At 39.4% G+C, this 20,512-nt stretch overlaps 1 protein-coding gene across 9 annotated transcripts in view; it reads right to left on the reverse strand.

The window, feature by feature from the left end:
- Positions 1–1,932: 1,932 nt before the first annotated feature.
- The window catches only part of PRICKLE1 (prickle planar cell polarity protein 1), a 100,335-nt gene continuing 81,755 nt past the window's right edge, over positions 1,933–20,512 (reverse strand). For 2 of the 9 annotated variants that reach the window (XM_075930214.2, XM_075930219.2), the window contains exons 2-8: positions 12,815–12,992; positions 9,304–9,417; positions 8,342–8,479; positions 7,693–7,896; positions 6,413–6,599; positions 5,250–6,113; positions 1,933–4,277 (exon numbers count right to left, since the gene is read on the reverse strand). In XM_075930214.2, the coding sequence (XP_075786329.1) occupies positions 3,424–4,277; positions 5,250–6,113; positions 6,413–6,599; positions 7,693–7,896; positions 8,342–8,479; positions 9,304–9,417; positions 12,815–12,946 (2,493 nt within the window). In that variant the 5' untranslated portion in view covers positions 12,947–12,992 and the 3' untranslated portion in view covers positions 1,933–3,423. Of the gene's footprint in view, positions 4,278–5,249; positions 6,114–6,412; positions 6,600–7,692; positions 7,897–8,341; positions 8,480–9,303; positions 9,418–12,814; positions 12,993–17,451; positions 17,645–17,665; positions 17,854–17,932; positions 18,245–18,645; positions 19,371–20,512 lie in introns of those variants that run through there. The other 7 variants (XM_089779433.1, XM_089779429.1, XM_089779428.1 and 4 more) reach the window with 7 other exon arrangements.

Raw genomic sequence — 20,512 nt, forward strand, 5'->3', positions numbered from 1 at the left:
CCTGCCTGCAGGGTGTTTTCAGAGAACTATCCATCATGACCCAAGATCTTTCTTGAATAGTAACAGCTAATTTAGACCCCATCACTTTAATTGAGATTGTTTAATAATCTGCCTTTTGTACTTAACATTACATTTCATCTACCATTTTGTCATGTAGTGACCCAGTTAAGTTACATCTCAGTGTAACTTTTTGCATTTAGCTTTGGATTTAACTGTCATGAATAATATTCAGCAGCATAGTTCATTTCAGACCCTTGCTACTTAACCATGTTCCACTGTGAAAACTGACCGTTTATTCCTACTATTGAGAGGACCTTCCTTCAATATTGTGGGACTGTATCAAAAGCTTTTGAAAGTACAAGTCCACTGGATAACCCCTGCACACTTTCCTTGACATTCTCAGAGAATTCTAATTGACACTTGATTTCCCTTTACAAAAACTCTTCACTGTAGTTTCAACAAATTTGCTTAATACTGAAATTGAGGCCAAACCCATTCTTATAGCTTATACTCTTAATACTGAAACATGGAAATGCTCTTCACAAGAGATTCTATAGTACACTGAGTCATTTAAGATTTTTACTGTATTTGGAAAAATATAGTGCCACTTCCCCACTAGCATGGCCTACTGTCATTCTTATGTATTTTGTACTTCTGTTAGTGCCTGCTTGTTTCAGTCTGCAAAACATATATACCAAAAATGTTCACTCTGTTTGGCTAAAGTAGCAATGCATTTGTTTGCAGTGTGGTAGTCTTGGGGTTTATCTACATTGCTACTTACTGTACTGCAATTTTTTCACTCAGGGCACGTAAAAAAGCCCACCACGCACCCAAGTGCAGCAAGTTACAGTGCTGTAAAGCACCAGTGTGAACAGGTTCTCCTCATGGAGGTGGTTTTCCTAAGAGCACTGGAAGAGCTCTCAGCACTGGTGCCTGACCACATTGCTGCATTAAAGCGCTGCCGCTGCTGCGCGTTACACTTAGGCTACATCTACACTGGCAATTTCTTAAAACTTGCCGGGTGTCTACACAGCATGCGCGTTGCTACGCAAGTAAATTTACAGTTTAGCGTCAGAAAACAGGGCTTCTTCAGGAAGAGTTATTTCTCTCCCCATGAGGAATAAGCCCTCTTGCGCAAGAGGCCAGTGTAGACAGGCAACATGAATTTCTTGCAAAAGAAACCCCTCTGGCTAAAATGGCCATAAGCACTTTTTTGCGCAAGAGTGTCCACACTGCCATAGATGCTCTTGCACAAAAGCACATGCCAGTGTAGATGTGCTCTTGTGGAAAACTTTTTGCGCAAGAACTCTTCCGCAAAACAGTTCCTGCGCAAGAAGCTGCCAGTGTAGACGTAGCCCTAGAGTACATCTAAACTACACTTAGGGCACTATCAAAAAATGAGTACAGGATCTTTCGAAATGGGGCTTTCTGCTGAAAATTCCCCGTCTAAACTGCCAGGATTTTTCGAAAAGCCCCGTTTTGGGAAAAAAGCCACAGCTGCTGTTATGCAAATGAAACACGGGATATTTAAATCCCAGCTTCATTTTCACTTTCGTACGTCTAATTTACATCCCTCTGCCAACAGAGGATGTAGTTTAGATGTACCCTTAGATACAGACAAAGCTTAGATTAATGCAATACAAATGGTTGCCTAGATGACCACCCTACTGAACTCCTAATTGTCAAGTCATTTACTTAACTGTTTTGAAAATCAGCATTCTTCCATAGACTCAGAAGAAGTATAAAACTGGTTCTAGTTTTCAACATGTCACATTTTTAGGGATATTGTGTAAGGAACACCTGCCCTATTTTATTCTTTAATTCTTTATTCTATAATTACCTTTTGTCAGGTGATAAAACTCAGTGTAACTTTTTTTCCAGCATTAACCCATGTAACAACAAAAAAAACCTTCTGCCTGTGGTTAAAGCATGTAGCATTGTAAGAGGTATATATGTTTATTATAACTAAATCAAAATTGCTCTTTATATACACACACTAGCTGAAGGGCAGAAATTGAGACTTCCTACTTACAGTACATTTAAAATTCACTGATGGAAAGAAGCATCTTTTAAACATTTTGTGCCACTCCTGTTCCATCCACAATTCCAACATTAACTGTTCTCTTACATAGGGCAATAACAAAGATTATAAAAAAATCCACAGACGTTGCATATTTGTTATACTAATATATTCCAGGCTTGTGTGGTTTTTTTACATTTATACAGTTTACATTTTGCTTGACCCATAAATAAAAACTTGTAAGATTAAAAGGGTCCTAGTTTTAGAGAGCATTTACACAGCCCTGCCATGCATACAGAGCATTTAATATCTAGAAGAGAAAATTAAGCTTTGGCTCAAAGTAATACAATTTTGAAAGTTTCTAAATGTAAACCCCTTGACTAAAATACAAACAATCATTCCATCCATAATGCTGCTGTTAAACACCTAACAAATCTAGTTTTGTGTTATAACAAACTTCTTGGAATTCAGGGATATAAAAATAATCAGTTTTAAATCTTAACTGTACAATATGTACACTCATATTTTCACTGTTAAATTATGAATACATTTTAGTCTATGGAATACTACATTATAAATATCACTGTTTTCAATTTATAATTGTCACTAATATGTTTAAAATCTGGATTAATGAGTTCCAATAGATACAAATATGGAGCTTAATCCTTTGAACCCTTTGGCAAGTATTCTTTACATAGTTACATGCAAGTAGCATGTAACCTATTTTTAATCAATGAAAGGGCTTCCAGAATTAGGATACTCTTTTTCAGATGATTTTTTTTTAAAGAAAACCATACTTTGTATTAAAGTGTCAGTTATAGCTGTGTGTATGCCCTCCAGTGAAATGCCAGTCAAGTTCTCAACCAGCTGAACCTTGATTACCAAATACATTGAAAGGGTGCATAGAATTCTTAATCTTCTAGTCTAGACCATTTACTGCTTCTGTACAATATGAAGATGGCTGCAGATAAAGGCAAGCCAGGCTGTAATTGTTCTAGTAAAAATGGGAAGTTGCAGGGAAGGAACACACCACAGAACCCTTCCTTTGTAAAAACAAGGATATTGAAGCCATCTGAATATGTGAAGCAACAGTAAAGCTTTTTTTTTTTTTAATATATAATTGTTTGCTATTATTGCATCCTCTCTGGTGTGTAAACAGGGATAAATGTCCAGCACAATGTTAATGTCTACACCAAGTCTGTATGATAGACTGTAAACTGCAATGTTTTGATAACCACAGCGTATATTATGAAAACCTGGTAATATCTGATTTTTTCCTAATAATCACATTTCTTTTTGAATGTTAATTTTATAACATAAAACACCAGTAGGGTTGTCATTTACAGATTGTAGCTGCAAAGATTTACATGAAAGTGTCTTCCCACCTGCTAAGATTTAATGGGTTATGAAATTATGCAATTTTTGCCTTTGTGTCCTTTTTTCTTCTTTGATTTGGTTGTCCTTTGCTCAAACTGAGAACTGGCCAGTGCGGTGCTTGGACTGGATAGGTCATCTGTGTAGTATGGATATCTCAGTGATCGTGGCTGTGGAATTGGCTGTCCAAGAAAATATCCTTCCTCTTCAGAATCAGAGGACGATGAAGTTGAACACCAAGAGTCTTCTTCCTCACCATACAGTCCAAAAAATTTATCAACTGCCTGGTTCCGCAGTACATAATCTGATGTAGCATGGGCATACTGTCCATAAAGTTCTGTATTTTGAATGTATGCTTGAACCTCATGAGGGCTTCTATTTTGGATAAATTTGTCATAATCCTGAGGCGAGTAAAAGTGAGGTCTCTCTTTTGGAGAACATCTTTCCGTAGTTAAATGCAGTGTATTGTCTGAACGAGACTTCCTACTTCTCCTGCGACGATGCTGCTGCTGCCGATTCCCACGTTCTTCAAAATGAAAAACACGCCTACGAGTTCTTTCACTCATTGGAGGCTGGCGAATTTCAACACTGTCATAATCTCCATTGTCAATAACATCATCTGAAAACTTTACTTGTTGTGGTCTAGACTGGGATTTAGATCTTCTAAGTACGGGCATGTGCACTGGCTTTTCTTCTGGCAACACCTTTTCTTGACACAATTCTGAACTTAAACTCTTTAAAGACTCTGTGCTCCTGTGAAGCATTGAAGAATTTAGAGTTCCCATATTGCTCATTTTCTCACAGTCCTCTGCCTCAAGCTCCTGGAAAGTTTGCAAAGAATAAAAAGATGGCCTTGATTTGCTTTCTCCATCCACTGAGGCCCCTAAAGAGGGGAGAAAAAAAGTTAGCTAATCTGAGATTGTAATGAAGCATATTGACTCAAAATATTAAAGTTCTAATAAAGGTTTATGGAGTAAACAAGGCTTATCACTAATTCTTATGTTCTTATCCCATTGGTTTTTTTTGAGGTATAAAGATAGCATGAAAAATTATTTTTTTTATTTATATTAGTTCAGGTCTCAACTATGATTAATAGAAAACAAGTGACATTAGGGTATCAAGAGTGAACAGAAAGTTTAATCAGTCTGTTTGAAACACCTATTGAACTTCAGTGCCTTGTGTGTGTGTGTGTGTGTGTGTGTGTGTCTCTCTCACACACACACTCACACAGTGTCTCTTTAAAGCTTTAGCATGCCACACAACCTGTTAAGGGGCGATAAACATTTCTATTTCCAAGAATTCCTCCAGCAAAGTCAGGGACTACCAAATGTGACAATCTGGATATTTCCAAGGTAAAACAGCATGTGTGATTGCTGGGCAGAATGGAGGTTTTTTTTTTTTTTTTAAGGCCACTTCCACTCAAACAGTCTTAATACTTATAAAACAAATCATGAAATAAATCCAATTTAAAATATTATTTGCAATTAACCTTTAATACCATCACTATACTGAAAAGTGTTTTATATTTCTTTAGTGTATCAATATTTGTTAAATATTGTTACAAAATTATCTGAATTTGTATATTATGTATATTACTAAGTACAGAGAGCAAATAGTAAAAGTTGATGATAGTTCTAACACCTTGAGTGATGTGAGTTTCTGTGCTCCTCTTGTAAATAAAGAAAAAAATAACATGGCCAGATTCTGCCCTCAGATGACATGGCATTCTTTCATGTGGAAGATGTGTACCTCCAGGGAGAATTTGACCCTTACCTATCTTTTAACTGAAGCCTTCACTTACATTTAAAAAAAAAATCTTTCTAGAAAAACTTAGCTTTTCTCTACAATCAATTACCTGTGATGTTAGACAAAGCCAAAGAATCCATTGAATCTCGAACACTTTGCTCATTTTGTTTTAGGTCAGACAGACATTCCAAGGAACCTTCATACCATTGTGTTTGGTCATGTTTGTATCCTGGAGCCACATGTTCCATGTCTAACTCTTGGATTTTTCTGCTGCTGGCAGGGCCTGGATGGCTGCCATATGCAGAATCACCTAACCCGTCTTGTGATTGGGCCCAATACATATCTGCCTGATATTTTTTACTTGCCAGGCTTTGATTATTTTTTTTCAAATCTGACTTGCTTTTAACAATATTATCAGAAATCCAGTGTTCGTTTGATGTAACATCTACTTCAGTAGGCTGCTGGAAGAGGCCTTTATCACCAAATTTTAGGAGGAGTTGAGTCATGTAGTCTTCATGCTCAGCCCATTCTTCAGGGTCTTCAGGCATTTCCTGCTCTGCTCTTCCTTTCCAAAAATCTTCATTCCCAAAATTTGCTTCTTGCCTTGGAAGACTTAAGTCATCCATCTTGCGAGAAAGAGTATCGTCAGCATTGCTAGAAAGACCAGGGAATTTGTAATTCAGTGCTGGTGATAGCAGGAGAGACTGTCTGCACTGGTCAGCTGATCGGCTGCTTTTTCCCATACGAATACTTCTTCTGGAGTCTCTTGATCGTGCAGACTGAAACGCAGAATCAGAGGAGTCCGAGGCATGAACATCTTCTCCCAAACTACACGTTTTTGAACAATAAATCTGCCCTTGCTTGGGAAGAAAAGGACAACCCAGCAGGGAGGCTTTGCACTGAGCACAAGAAAAGCAAGTCTCCGTAGCATGCCAGTGCTGTCCATCATAGGTCATCTGAGCATGGTCAACACCTAGTAATAAGGCAAAGAGAAGCTGTTTACTTTATGACTAAAAGAAGTTACACACAAACTGAAACTTTTTTTGATTGTGAATTACCAGGGCTTGCCGAACCGCAGTGAGCCCTGCTAGCCAGCCGTGCTGTCCGGCGATCTGTGCATGCGCAGATCGCCCAAACCCAGCTCTTCCAGGTTGTAATCTACTCGCCACGGGTGAGTAGATTACATAGTCTGTCGAGCCCTGTTAATTACCATGTTTGTTCAATAAAATACAACCCTTGGAAAAATTTAATACTTAAGAAGGATATATTTACCTATGTGTTCCCCACAGGTCTCACAGTACTCAGCATAAAGAGATTCAAAACACCCACAGCAGAATGGACGTCCATCCTTCATAATGTATCTCTGTCCACCAAGGATAATTTCACACTCAAGGCAACAAAAATGTTTCATATGCCAATGGCGACCCTCCGCTTCTGTGCACTCATCAGCAAAGATAATCTTAAAAAATAAAAATATTTTTTTAGGCAGGCATTAATAAGGCTGCTTGGACTCATGACAATTTCATGTGAAAAAAGAACTTATTTCTTTGGTAGTTAACAGACCACCAGTGTCATTTATAATGACATAATTCAGAATTTCTGTGAATCTGAAGTATTTAATACTTAAAAATACAAGATCATCTGTAGCAACATAGTTAAGGCAAAAGGCTGTCACATTTGCTAAGTAAAATTGATAAGCATTTTTTAAAAGTAGGCCGGTTGTCCTAAAAGTAACTAAAATTAGAGCATAAGTCAGCTATTTCCAATTATCTGAGGTGTGACTGATAAAGTTAGCAATAACCATTTTTCTGGAATGTGTACGTGTTTTCCTTTTATCTCAGTCTTATAGCAGTTAATTTAACAAGGTATGTTTTGGAGACTGAAGGGATTGTTCACATTTACATCTGTAATACTGAAAGACTTACATAGCATTGCCTTGGATTCCTTTAGGGCAAGGGGCTGGCAGGGATCCCTTCTGGCCCTTCCCATGGGTGGCCAACACCAACACCAACTCTGGCCAATCTTTTAGCGCTACGAATGCTCACAATGGTTACTCTGCAGTATAGCTCTCCCTTGCCCCCTCTGCCTCCAGTGAATATCATCTCTCTTCTCTCTCTGTCCCCTCCCTTTCCATGTTCTGGAAAACAGTCCCATATTCAGTACTTCCCATTTTCTTGGCACAACCAAATCCTGAACTTGCTTTAAGTTGGAGAAGAGAAAGCTGCATACCAAATTTGTTGGTCCTAGCTCTTATCGTTTAGAAGGAGTTCTTGAACAAAAACTCTCAGACAGAGACAGATGCACATTTCTAAAAAGTAGGTTTTGCCCACGAAAGCTCATGATACCATCTACGTGTTTTGTTAGTCTTTAAGGTGCTACTAAACTATTCATTGTTTAAGTTTTTCTTAAATATATAGGTAGGTTTAGGATACAGTCTTTGTTATCTTAGGGTACATATATTCAAGTCTGTTTAATTGAGCAAGTTGATGTGACATTTTATCCATTAACGGTGGGTTCTGTGAAAGAGCTGATGGTAAAAAACTGTTGTTTACCTCATCACATGCTGAGCAGCGGGGTTTAAGAAGTTCAGCATGGTGTCTACCACAGTGAATTTTTCCATCTTGATAAAAGTAGATTAAGTCAACGAGAAGCTCATTACATGTAGAGCACACAAAACATGATGGATGCCAGCACACTCCAGGTCCAGCTCTTGAAGCAAATACTGCAACTTCACCACCATTTACTTTTGTCCCACACTAGAAATAACCAACAGAAGTTAATATACTTCCTCTACAGGAATACCAGCCTTTGTTTTTATTTTAGTTAAACCAAAACATTAAGCCCAAAACAGTGTAAAAATAGTTCTTCCATTGTATATAGCAATTCTAATGATCTTGAATTGTACACAATTCTCATGCAGAACTTTTACTCATGCACTCACTTAGTGTGTTTATATTTGACAATGTTACCTACTCTTAAAAATTTGTATATACACAGACACAATAAGTACAAATGTGAAAATTAAATATAACTTTAAAAAAAATAAACCATCATCTTCTACAGGGAATTTATAAACGTCCTGTAGTTTACATCTCTTTATTAGCCTTCCTGAGTACAGACACACAAGAGCCTATATGTAGCATCAACAAATATGTAAGATCTATGCAACAGCTAGCTTTATTTCTATTGCCACAAGGTTACCTGTTCACAAATTGCATGCATTACTGCTCTTGAGAGTAGTTTAATAGTTCCTCTTCCCAATGCCTCCTTCTTACGCTGAACACTAAACATTTGTAGTTCCTTCTTCTCTTCTTCACTTAAAGATTGACAATATCTTACCTTCAAGAAAAAAGAGAGAGTACATGCTTTAGACACCAACCTTACTGGTTATTTACTTCTCAGTAGTAACTAAAAATATATATTTTTATAACAATCAACATTCCTGTGCAATTCCTTCCTAAGATTTCCCACATGTTTTATATTTCCTACAATATATATATTAATTTCTCCACATTATAACACCAGATATGTGAAAAGACATTATGTGAATTCTTTGTTAAAATATAGCAAATCAACAGTATACGAAACTATTGCTACCTAAAAATAGAACTGCTGCCAAATGTAATTTATAAAGAATCTGTCTGGATGGAGCATTTTAAAATTTACAGACCACAATGAAACAATGTGTATTCCAGTGTACACAAGAACTTAAGTATTGACTTCTTTCTACAGAAATGTTTGTTACTTCCACTTCTGCCCTATAATACAGAGTCATGCCAAAGCTTCAAACCTTTAACTGCAACAAAGCATCCTTTCTATATGCTACAATGAAATCTCAAGAATGTGTAGGTTCCTTGTAATTTGGTGGGTGGTTGCAAACACTATAAAACTAACTTGTGTTAAGTTTATTGCATTGACTGCCCACCTTCTTAACAAGAGAAAACAATGTCCTCCTAGACAGCTCTTATCTGAACATAACTGAAATGGACAGCTAAGCAATGGATTTGACAATGTCCAACACAGTGTATGTCATCTTTATGGATTAGAGGCCATTTGCATGTGACATTTTAGACTTGCATTTCCAGAGGAAGATAATTTCTGCTATTTAAAAAAAGAAACATATAGTTCACAGATACATGGCCACAATTAAATTCCATTGTTACCTCATTATCATGGGGTGGCAACTGGTATAGAAGCTGTTTAATTCTATGTTTTTCTCCAGGGCTGTTAATGTAAGGGACCTTCTCCTCCGGCAAACAGGCGAAGTACAGCTGAATCTGAATAGGAGTTAAGAATTAAAACTAGAAGGGTACATGTGACCCAAACATTGTAAATGTCCTTCAACTGGTATCTTATCTGAAGTCACATTTACAAAGGAACTAAGATATGCTACATTAGATCTGTGACAACATTTGCATTCCTCTAGGTAATATGAGGACCAGATGAGCAAATGCAGCAGAACTGGATTGTCTTTGCCACAACTAGCATCCAGCTGCTGAATTGCTTTTCTGGAATGCAATTTGCAGTGACAATTATGGGTATCATAAATTATGCACATTTAATGCTATCATTATTTCCACCCCTTTTAAGGTTGATCAGCAAGCCTGTTGAAGTTCCAAATTTCCCTTTGCAATTTAACACAGTGTATGAAGCTGTAATGAAAACAATCACTACAGGAACAACTTTAATTTGCTCTGTGCATCTTACACATTGCTGAGACAAAAACTGTTTTGTAATCTCCTGTTAACCAGGTTCTTCACAGGCATCAGCTTTCAATGCTACCATGTGAGCTTTTGGTAAGAAGCTAAAATCATCTTTCTTTTGGGAGGAAGGGGTTGGATCCAGCCATATTTTACCAGATACAAGTTCACTTTGAAATTTTCATAAGGTTTTTATGCTCGACAAGGAAAGCAAAACACATTATGCTGACTTGAGTCTTCTCAGAGTAGTCTTTATTTCATTTTATCAGTTCAGGTTGAACCTCCCTGGTCTGGAACCTTCGGGACCTGACTGGTCCTGGATAAGAGATGTTGCTGGACCAGGGGAGATCATTTCTGGACCCACTGCCAGCACCCAGCCCGGCCTGCTGGCCTCCCAGCAGGCTCCTCACCTGCTACTGGCTCTGCTACCCTGCTGACCAGCCATCGCTGCCCTGCCTCTGGGACCAGCCGAGCGTGTCGTGCTGGGGCTCGGGGACCCACGGCGCAGCCACACTGGGGCTCCGGGACGTGCCAGGCAGCTGCACAGCATGGATCCCTGCCCCACTGAGCTACTGCAGCTCTCAGCCCCCCTGGGCAGCCACACACACGTCTCCCAACCCTGAAGGGCAGACCTGCTGCCATGCACTGATGGCGGGCTAACTGCGGGAAGCCCACTGCCCTGCCGGCCCCGCAGGGATCCTTGCCATTAGCCCTCCACCAGGACTCTGGTCCTGAAACATCCAACTCAGACCATGGATGTTGCCGGACCAGAGAATCCTGGTTAAGAGAGTTTCAACCTGTAGAAACTTATGACAGGAAAACTGTAATGAATGCTATGACAAAGCCCAATAGCAAAACATATATTTTGTGGAAAACAAATACACACTATTTTTTCTGTTCTGTTTCCAACTCATCATAAGACCTCAGGCTATAAATAAGAAGTGATTGTTCCTGTCATTACTTGCTATCTGTATTTAAATACTGTTTTGGTCAACCATTTATTAGGTGTTTTAGTGAATCACTCTAAGGGTCAATTCTGTCTCAAAACATCAGTGAGTTTCAACAGAGTTTACTTTAAGTCCATTTACCAACAGACTTTATTGTCAAGGAACAAATAGAACATGGAGTAAGTAGGAACTTTCTAGGGTTAGTTTGCGCTCTGGCCATTTCTCACATAGCACTAATAAAAAATGCCACTGATATTTAAGTCTTGAATACCTGGAATGACTAATTTCTGCTGCATTTCCCTTAAGAGTTTCAAGTAGGTCAGTGGTTCTTAACTGCCACTTTGCCAGGCACGAATCACTAGCTGCCAGGCATGCCCGTGAGTCTGGGGTATACCCCAGGCGAATGGCAGGCGGTTGCCAGAGCTGAAGCCAGCTGCTGTGTGGCAGCTCACGGGGCTGGGGTGTACTCCAGCACTGGCCCCCTGAGCCACCACACAGCAGCTGAAGCTATTCATGGCAGCTCTGGGGGTCAGGGCTGTAAACTTCAAAAAAATGTGCAAAAAGATGCAGCAGCAGAAGTCCCATTAAATAAAGTGTGAGTACAGTGTTTAATTTATGCTATTATTAATCAAGTCAATTATCAATATTCCACTGTATATTTTCAGTCATGCAAATGAGCATTCTTATACAGCTCTTTGTTGACCACTTGTTCTGAATTTTGATGTAGTTTGGCTGTGGTTTGCAGACCCCTGCTGAATGGGATGGTGCCAAAATTTCAGGTAGGTTAACAGCTTTTAGGCTGCTTTTGCATACTGGAACAAAAGGCCTAGCTCATGACATTTGCATGATTACATTTCAAATAAATAAATGTAAAGTGCTGCATAGTCCTGTCTTTTATTTCAAATAAAGTTTACATAGGTGTTAAAGGCTTAAATTAAGAAAGGAAAAGATTAACAGAATTTTTTGTGTTGTAGATATCTGCAAACTCTGATCTTAATGATTTTATGCAAATGAATTTGTATAGTGAATATGCAAATAAAATGTTACTGGTCCAGAAAATCCCTAAAAAAGATTGGGAACCACTCAAGTATGTGTTAGCTAGTTGCTCCCCCTTGGTCTGATTTCTCTGGTGTATTTAGATTATGATTAAAGCCTTCATGGTGGTGCATCACATATGGATCTTGCTGGCTTGTTCTTAATTTAATCATGAAGAGAAAATTTCTAGAAAACAAAAAAGTAGATCTTTTGCTCCTGCATACATCAGAAGACCACTGAACTAGAAATGCTCATACCTTTCTGTCACACACTGATTTGTAGTCATACTACCCACTTATACAGGAGTAAAAGAATTGATTGCTAATGCTGGTCAAACATCTTATGAATCATCTATACCAGATCCTGCAGTATTGTTGCTGGATCTTATTTTAAACTAACCATATTAGAATTTTATTTAAGAACTTATTTTTGAACATTTGATCAATATTGCAGCTTTCCCCTTTAGCAATTAGTGTCATTGTCCTATTTTCATTATTTTCTTATACTTAGAAACATTTTCAGTTGTAGGCAGTTTAGTTGAGGAAAAACCACTGTCCAAAACAAAAATGTGCACAGTCCTAATCTCTTTTCCTCTCCATCCGTACGAGTAACTCCAGAATTAAGTGGCAATATATACAGTTGTGTAATTTTAAATCACTGCCAGAAATAGTTTCACTGAAATATATCATATTTAAAGAAACATCCCATTTCATACATAAGGGAAGTGTTTACTTATTTAGAAAAATACAGGCTATTTCAATTTAAAAATCTTCCACTAGAGACTTATTTTTAATATAGGTTCTCCAATAACCGAAGTGTTTTAATTTCTCCATTAAGATAGTCACCATAAAAAAAAATCTGCTAAAGCTCACCTAACTTATGTATTAAGTAGCTATACAACGCTTTCATCAGTGGCAACACACAATATTTGGTAAGACATGAAATTACAGATATTTTTATTAATTAAAAAAAATAAGAGTCTTGATCCCTACCTGTTCTGGTCTAAGACCTGGTGGAACCCAGGTATATTCTTCCAAGGCACAGCCAGAGTCGTCATCAGATGTTGAGCTTCGTTGACACCCAAAGGTAAGATTGTTAACTTTTGGCTCCATCTCCAAAGGCATAGTGTAGTGTGAAGTGTCAGCTACTCAGTTGCAGTTCATCAAGAAGCTGTTCCCAAAGATGACATTACAGAAGAGTTAGCAAAACAGGAAAAGCCTTATAGAAGTGATCTTGAGAGTGGAAGTAGAAGGGCATCAACCAAGTTTAATATTTTGAAATACTGTTGTGGTAAAAATGAGTAGTCCTGTACTCTAAAATAAATCATTAAGGGAAGAGTTGTCTACTGATTATATGCTTAGCATGCTGATCTTCAGCAACATTAATTACGTCTTGGCAAGCCAATTATCCTAACCATCTGAGATTGAAAAGGCATTTCCTCCAACAGGATAGCATTGCACTCGTAAGCTACATTTACAAAATTTCAGGCAACTCTCTTATCATTGGCCTAAATACTGCTGCAACTCCTCTGATGCTAGACTAGTGGTACACAACCATTTTTCAACCCAAGACCCCCATATTTTATTGCACTCGTGTCGCAACCCCCAAGGTAATTTGAGTGGCGCGGTGCTTAGATGTGGGCCTGGCCGTTGGCAGCCCTGCAGCACAGCACTTAGATCCAGCTGGCCAGGGGCTGGGCCTAGCCATTGGCAGCCCTATGGTGCAGCGCTTACATCCGAGCGGCCAGGGTTTATGCCCACCCCCAGGAAGACATCTGCAACCCACTTGGGAGTTGCGCACCACTGTGCTAGACCACTTACAGAAAATTTTACCAGCATGGTACATAATCCCTCTCAAAACAAGTCTAAACATCACAGCAGTATAATGCTTGTGGCTGGACACATTACCAGTCCCATCACTGCCAGTGTCTATGAAGTTATATCAGTGCTAGGGCAGTAATGGAAGGACTTAAAATTTTTCCTCATAGACAATGCCTGAGGAACTGTATTTGACTCTTCTTCCTTGCTGTTGCTATAATCCTTCAAGCATCCAACAAAAATGGCAGTAGACACCATGTATTTTTAAAGACACACATTTATCATTAACACCAGGATGAGTTGAGCTACTCCATGCCTTCCTTCCCTCACAAAAAAGATGAAACAAAAAACAGGATTATTTTGCTGTTGCTATAATACTAAGATTCCAAAACACAAATAATGAAGTTTTACACATGCCTTGAGAATGTATCCATTAATTTTAGCCCACTGATAGTTAGAATAACAAAGTTATATAAACTCTGGAAAAAATGTTTCTTAGAGATGCCAGACTATTACTGCAGTGCACAGCAGCACAGTAATAAAATTGCTTACATTATAACTCATTATTCTAAGTACAACAGTAGAACTCCTACCCAAGCCACTGTAAAAACTGCTTTATTGCACAAACTATGTCAGATGTTAAATAAATCTAAAATTTGATGGCAGTTTTTGCTGAAGTGGTAAATTTAGTAAACCCAAATAAATTAAAACTCAAATTGTTATATCGGTGCATATTATAAAGAAGGGTAAGTCTTAACATGAAGGAAAACCTCAACAATTTCTACTGAGTGAGAGTGAAGGAAAGTAGCCCTTCCCTTGAAAAACTAAATTTTAAAAAGGGCAAGGTTGCTATCCAATATGTTGGTTTTGGTAAAGATAAGGAAGTAGTATCACAAACCATGCATGCCCCTATATCTATAAATTACCATTTAAACCTCTATTCAATGGAAGGTTGGAAGCATTCCAGATACCAAAAACATCGTAAGTTAAACCATATTGGATTTATTTTAAGTGTTTTTGAACTTTAAGTATTTGAAAACTAAAAATACAATCAGTATTTAAACTCTCATTTACTCTCATAGGCTGGCTGTGTCTAGACTGGCCAGTTTTTCCGGAAAATCAGCTGCTTTTCCGGAAAAACTTGCCAGCTGTCTACACTGGCTGCTTGAATTTCCGCAAAAGCACTGACGATCTCATGTAAGATTGTCAGTGTTCTTGCGGAAATACTATGCTGTTCCCGCTCGGGCAAAAGTCCTCTTGCACAAAACTTTTGTGCAAAAGGGCCAGTGTAGATAGCTCAGCTTTGTTTTTCGCAAAAAAGCCCCGATCGCAAAAATAGCGATCGGGGCTTTTTTACGGAAAAGCGCGTCTAGATTGGCACGGACGCTTTTCCGCAAAAAGTGCTTTTGCGGAAAAGCATTCGTGCCAATCTAGATGCTCTGTTCTGAAAATGCTTTTAACGGAAAACTTTCCCATTAAAAGCATTTCCGAAAAATCATGCCAGTCTAGACGTAGCCATAGAGTATTACCTTCTCAACCTTTCTAAGAGTCTGTAAATCAGTTTGAAAATTAAAACTGCAGTATTGGAGACAAAGTGTTTTTCGGTTGCACTCATTCTTCAAAGTAACAGGCTTCAAAGTGGTTACATATGATAACAGTGGCATATGTAGAGTCATTGAAAAATAGATTTATTTGTTGGAAGAAGGGATTCTACATGACATCTACACAATAAAATGAGTTTGTTTTTAAGAGCTACAAGCACTACCTCACTAATGAAAGTTCACAATCTACAAAGAAAAATCTTTCACTAGTGGCTTCAGTTGTTAGCCATATAACTGGATTAAAGAAAAGTGTGTTAGATATACACAGTGAAACTGAGGTCTATTGTTATCTAGACTCACTAACAATATAAAGAGTTCTTGGAAAGAGTGAAAACTCCAAGTCCCTACCTCTAATTATAAATCCATTGTGTTGCATAAAATATTAAAAACACACATCCTACAGAAAGGATATTACAGAACTGTTGAATTCAAGTGTGAAACTAATCCTTATGTTAGGATTTCCAGCTCACTGAGTAAGTTCTATGGTCACCTCTGACCAGATAGAAGAGGTCATGATTTGTGAGCCCAGTAAGACACACATTTCCTTTCCCATCCCCTGCTGTTCAACTCTATGCTGCAGGGCAAATTGTTTAACAACTTTTTTGTTAAACTGCTTGTTAACAAGGCTATAGGGAATACAAGATGCATATCACATTCATCCATTCACAATACACTGCAACTGCAGCCCAAAGGGTTAAGATTAGGGGTTAAATAAGCAGGTGAATGGGATTGCCATTCTACCTCATATGATAATTCACCAGAAAGAGGAGCAAGAAAGTCGTAATAGTAATACAACCAAAAACCAAGTACTGTATCAGGACTATTCAGTGTGTTTCCAATAATGCCATAAGCATTAGTAGAAAAAAGCCCCCTTTACTGCTGCAACTAATTTGTTGTTTTCAGCTTTCCTGTTAAACATATCTGATGTTTTGCTAAATTTCAAAAATTAAGTTATCAGATTTGGCATCCTGAACAAAGAAATTTGGACCAGTTCCAAATATTGCAACTTAGGTGTTAGGCATTATCACGAAGACTCAGACGCAACTGCTTCAGAGCTTTAACTTATTACATTTACAGAATATCTAGTGGACTGTCAAATACTGCTACAGCATATTCAGGGCTAACTATATATTAAATTGACTTTAAGAGTAAATCAAGCTGATGTGTTTTCTACATTTTCTAAATAATGCCTACTCCAGTATGTATACTCCAGCCACCCTCAGTCAAAATAAATATTTTTTTTTGCTGCAAACCTAGCATTAATTTCGTCTGTGATTTCAGACTTTTATTTTCATGAATAATGTCTTCTGATATCGCAATGGCAGACTACTTAAATTTAACAAAAGGAGGAAATTGTGACAAAGCATTGTCTTTGCCAGAATGTCTGATTTGGTCTATTTTATTTGGCTCCATCTTCAGATATAAATACAAACTGCATGCTGTGAGAGAACTACCAATAGTTTAGGAAGCACTGTCTAGTGAAATCTTTATTTTCCATAATGGGGTACACAGATTTAAAGAGAGCGAGAAAAAGAAACCTAGCCTTTTACAGTCTCCTACTGATTTTTTTTATTTCTATTTTAAACAACGACTGTAGGAAACAGCAGCCAGACTTCACTCCAATGTACACATATACTCAGGTTTCACCCCGTCACCTGTTGGCTCCTGAACAACACTCTTCTTTGTTAAAGCTTACAGCACTCATTTGAAACAACTTTCCAGAGAAAATACTTCAAGAAAGTGTTCGAAGTTGCAAAGCTAGAGTTGTAAAAACAAAATTCCACACATAACTCAGTTTATTCTGACACAGATTAATGAGGAAAATTTAAATATACATACATGCATTTTAAAAGGTAATTTTATCTGTCAAGTATTCTATTGGCCTTAAGTATTCTGAAGAACTGATATTGAAGGTTCCTTCTCATTGTAATAGTTTAATTTGACAAAGGGAGTTAATAATTATTTAAACCTAAAACAAAAGTGTGTACATACATTACATAGCAACAAGCAGGCAAAACCCCTCTCAATACTCAACTCTAAATACCAGACACAGCTAACAGAAATCCTCTCTTAAACCTATTATTTCAAGACCAAGTCATTGTAGAAACTAGCTTAAAAAGATCATTCTAATCTTAGAGGGACCACCTGCATTTCAGGCAGGTCTTGTGTCCAAAGGCCAGCTGACAACAAAGTGCACATGTAACAACTCACCAATGGGAGGTTTGTTGAGTGAATGGGATCAAATGTGATGCCATCTCGTATGTCAAGCAGCACAGGAGAACTCTGTGAACAGTTGCAGCAAACGCAGCTCAGACAAATCTGGCTTTCTTAACTCACCGCACAAGTAATAAGGTATCAACATCCAATTAACCTCCCTTGCAGCCAAGTCGTAACGGTTAAGTGGCTACAAGAAACAGCACATTACCTCTTTAAAAGGGGGAGCCCTGGCGCAAGTCGCAGCGGGAGCCAAAATCCCCTATGTCCAGCCCGACCTCTCTGCTTCCCCTCGCCGCTTGGAATTGCTATTTTAAACCAAGCCCCTACTCCCCTTCCGCCACCCCGCCCCACAGAGCTTGCAAGCCAAGAAACATGGCACGGTAGCCGGCAGACCTCACACCGCAGCCGTGAGCGCTCAGGGGCGGAGAAGGTTGCGGTGCTCAGCACAGCAGCTCCCCCCAGCAGCTGCACTTACCGCGGCTGCCAGAGCATCCCCCAGCTCTCCTGGGGAGCCGCCGCACCGACCTGTCGGCCTCTTCCCCTGGGCTCCCGGCACACAGGCAGCCCCGGGGCAGTGAGCTGCGCACGCGGGACCCGCACCGGGGAGAGGACAGGACAGCGCCCCCCGCGCTGCTGTTTTCCCCTCCTCCGCAGGCTGCAGTGCCCCGGGAGCGCAGCGAGCAGACTGCACTACCTGCGCCTCGCTGCGCCCCAAGCGGAGCGGCCAGGCACCCCTGCGCCTCCCTTGTCCCCCTCCCCCGCCGGGTTGCAGAGACAGGACAGAGCAGCCTCCCGAGCACAGACCTTGCCCTACTAAACACAGTCCTCAGGCTGCCTCCACGCCCTGCCCTCAGGCTGCCTCCCCTCAAGCCTTCTCCCAGCCCCCTCCACGAGCCTCCCAGCATTGCCCTTAGGCAGCCTCCCCCAGTCTCCTCATACTGCCCTCAGCCTTCTCAGAGTCCCCAGTCCCCTCGCCCTCAAGCAGCTTCCTCGGAGCCACTCCCACCCCCTCTCAGTCAGCCACATAGCCCTGTCTCCCTCAACACACCGAAATCCCTACCCCCCTCAGAGTCGAAACAGCGCGCATTTCCCCAGCCTTCTCCCAACCCCCAGCTTCCTTCCAGTCCACCAGCCCCCACACTACACACACACGCGTCTTTACAACCCCCCTGAGCCTCCGCAACACACCCGCCTCAAGAAGCTCCTTACTCCTCCCGCAGGCTGTTTACAATCTCCTCCAGCATAAATACTAGCTCCGGCCAGGAGCCTGCCTAGCCTCCAGCCCCGCGCACACACGCTATAATTAACCCCCACTTCAATGGGGCACACCGCGCCGGGAGGAGCAACGAGCCCTGGCCAATACAGTACGGAGTCTACAGCTGTTGGAGGCGGCTGAAGACACCAGAACAAGGGGCTTTATCGGGAAGGCACAGTTCGGAATCATCCCCCCTTGCATTCGGATGAGTAGCTAAGAGGATACACATTCATATCATACTTCAGGAAGGAACCTGTACAAGGCAAAAAGATCGAGCCAAGCACCTACTTCAGGGACTGAATATTTTTAGAAGTAATTTAAGTCACAACACTGAGTACATTCTTTTCGTGTTTGCTTCGTTAATGCTAATTGTGCTTGTAACAGATCTCCCACCACACCCTCCATTGTGTGACAAGCCTTCCTGTCTATACATAAGCATGCACTAAGAGCTGACCTCTCTGTTCAGTCTATAATTCCTCTTAACACTAATCGTTAGAATGGCCATATCCAGGAACTGTCAGACACCTGTGATCCTACATAAACTACAAAGGTACCATAAATTACAAGTGTTATTTGAGAAATTCCTTATCTGCCACTTCATTCTATTTCATGAGCTTCAGGGAGTCAAATCAGTTCTACAGGACACGATGCAAAGGTTTTAAAACACCTATGTAAACTTCCCGTCTCTTTCCAACATACCACTGGGAGCATATGCAAGATTACCTTCCTTAACAATCATCTCAAAATTTGTCCATAACAATTAAATCAACCCACTGAGCCAGAATTTAACAAGTTCCTGACCATTTTGAAGAGGTCTTTTAACATATGTAAAGTCAGGGAAGCCTGATGAAGAGATCTGTGTGTCACACTAGAGAAAGGAACAATGCCAGGTAAAAGTCTGTGTACTTAATCAAACAGGATAGTAGAAGGTGTGAAAAGTGAGCTACTATTAATAGTTATACATTAACAAAATTCAAAGCAACCCCATGAATGGGACAAATATTATATGTAGGATTTCATACAAAAAAACCTTAATTAAATACAGATTTAAAGTAATAACTAACACTAAGCAAGAGGAAATAATTTCACAGAGTCAATGCTTTCATGAGCAAGGTGGTGTACCATGGCATCACAATAAATCTGGTTATGGTATATATTTGCATAATTGCAAATTAATTAAGAACTCTTAAATAGCTATATAACTGCTTCAGTACCTAGGGACTATGGCCAATAGTAGACTGTAAATACTTCTTTCCATGTCAGAATAAAACCCATATATAAATGTAGTTATTTATAATTGCTGTAATATTTTGAGTCATATGAAGTCTTTGCATTTATAACGTGTTAGTGGACAAACAACAATGTAGGATAGAATGTCATTTTAAAATGTTACCCAAGAACAATTTCTCTCTCACAAGGCAGAGTTAAGGAGTTTAGTTGCACATATGGTTCTGGACACAACTGAACAATGAGCTCTATTGTAAACCTTAACATTTAAAAATATACAAACATGTTGCTGTAAAGTTTGGTAAAATGAATAGCTCAATGGTAAAACTCTTGAGTAGTTTCTCTCTCTCCAGGGCCAAATACAGATAAGGGAAATGTTAGTTTTTTATGAAGGCAGAGATACCAGAGGCTTATAGCTTTAAGTGTAGAGTCTATTTAGAAAACATTTAGCCCTGGTGAGACAATAGAGTTTGTAATGCAGACATGCTTGGCTAGCAGCCAGTGTTGATTCCATCTTTGACAATAAACATTCAACAAGGGAGGAACCACCAACATAGCTGTCGCTTTTACTTC

This window comes from Pelodiscus sinensis, chromosome 1 (genome assembly GCF_052426305.1).
Source record: "Pelodiscus sinensis isolate ZL-2025 chromosome 1, ASM5242630v1, whole genome shotgun sequence".
NCBI lineage: Eukaryota > Metazoa > Chordata > Testudines > Trionychidae > Pelodiscus > Pelodiscus sinensis.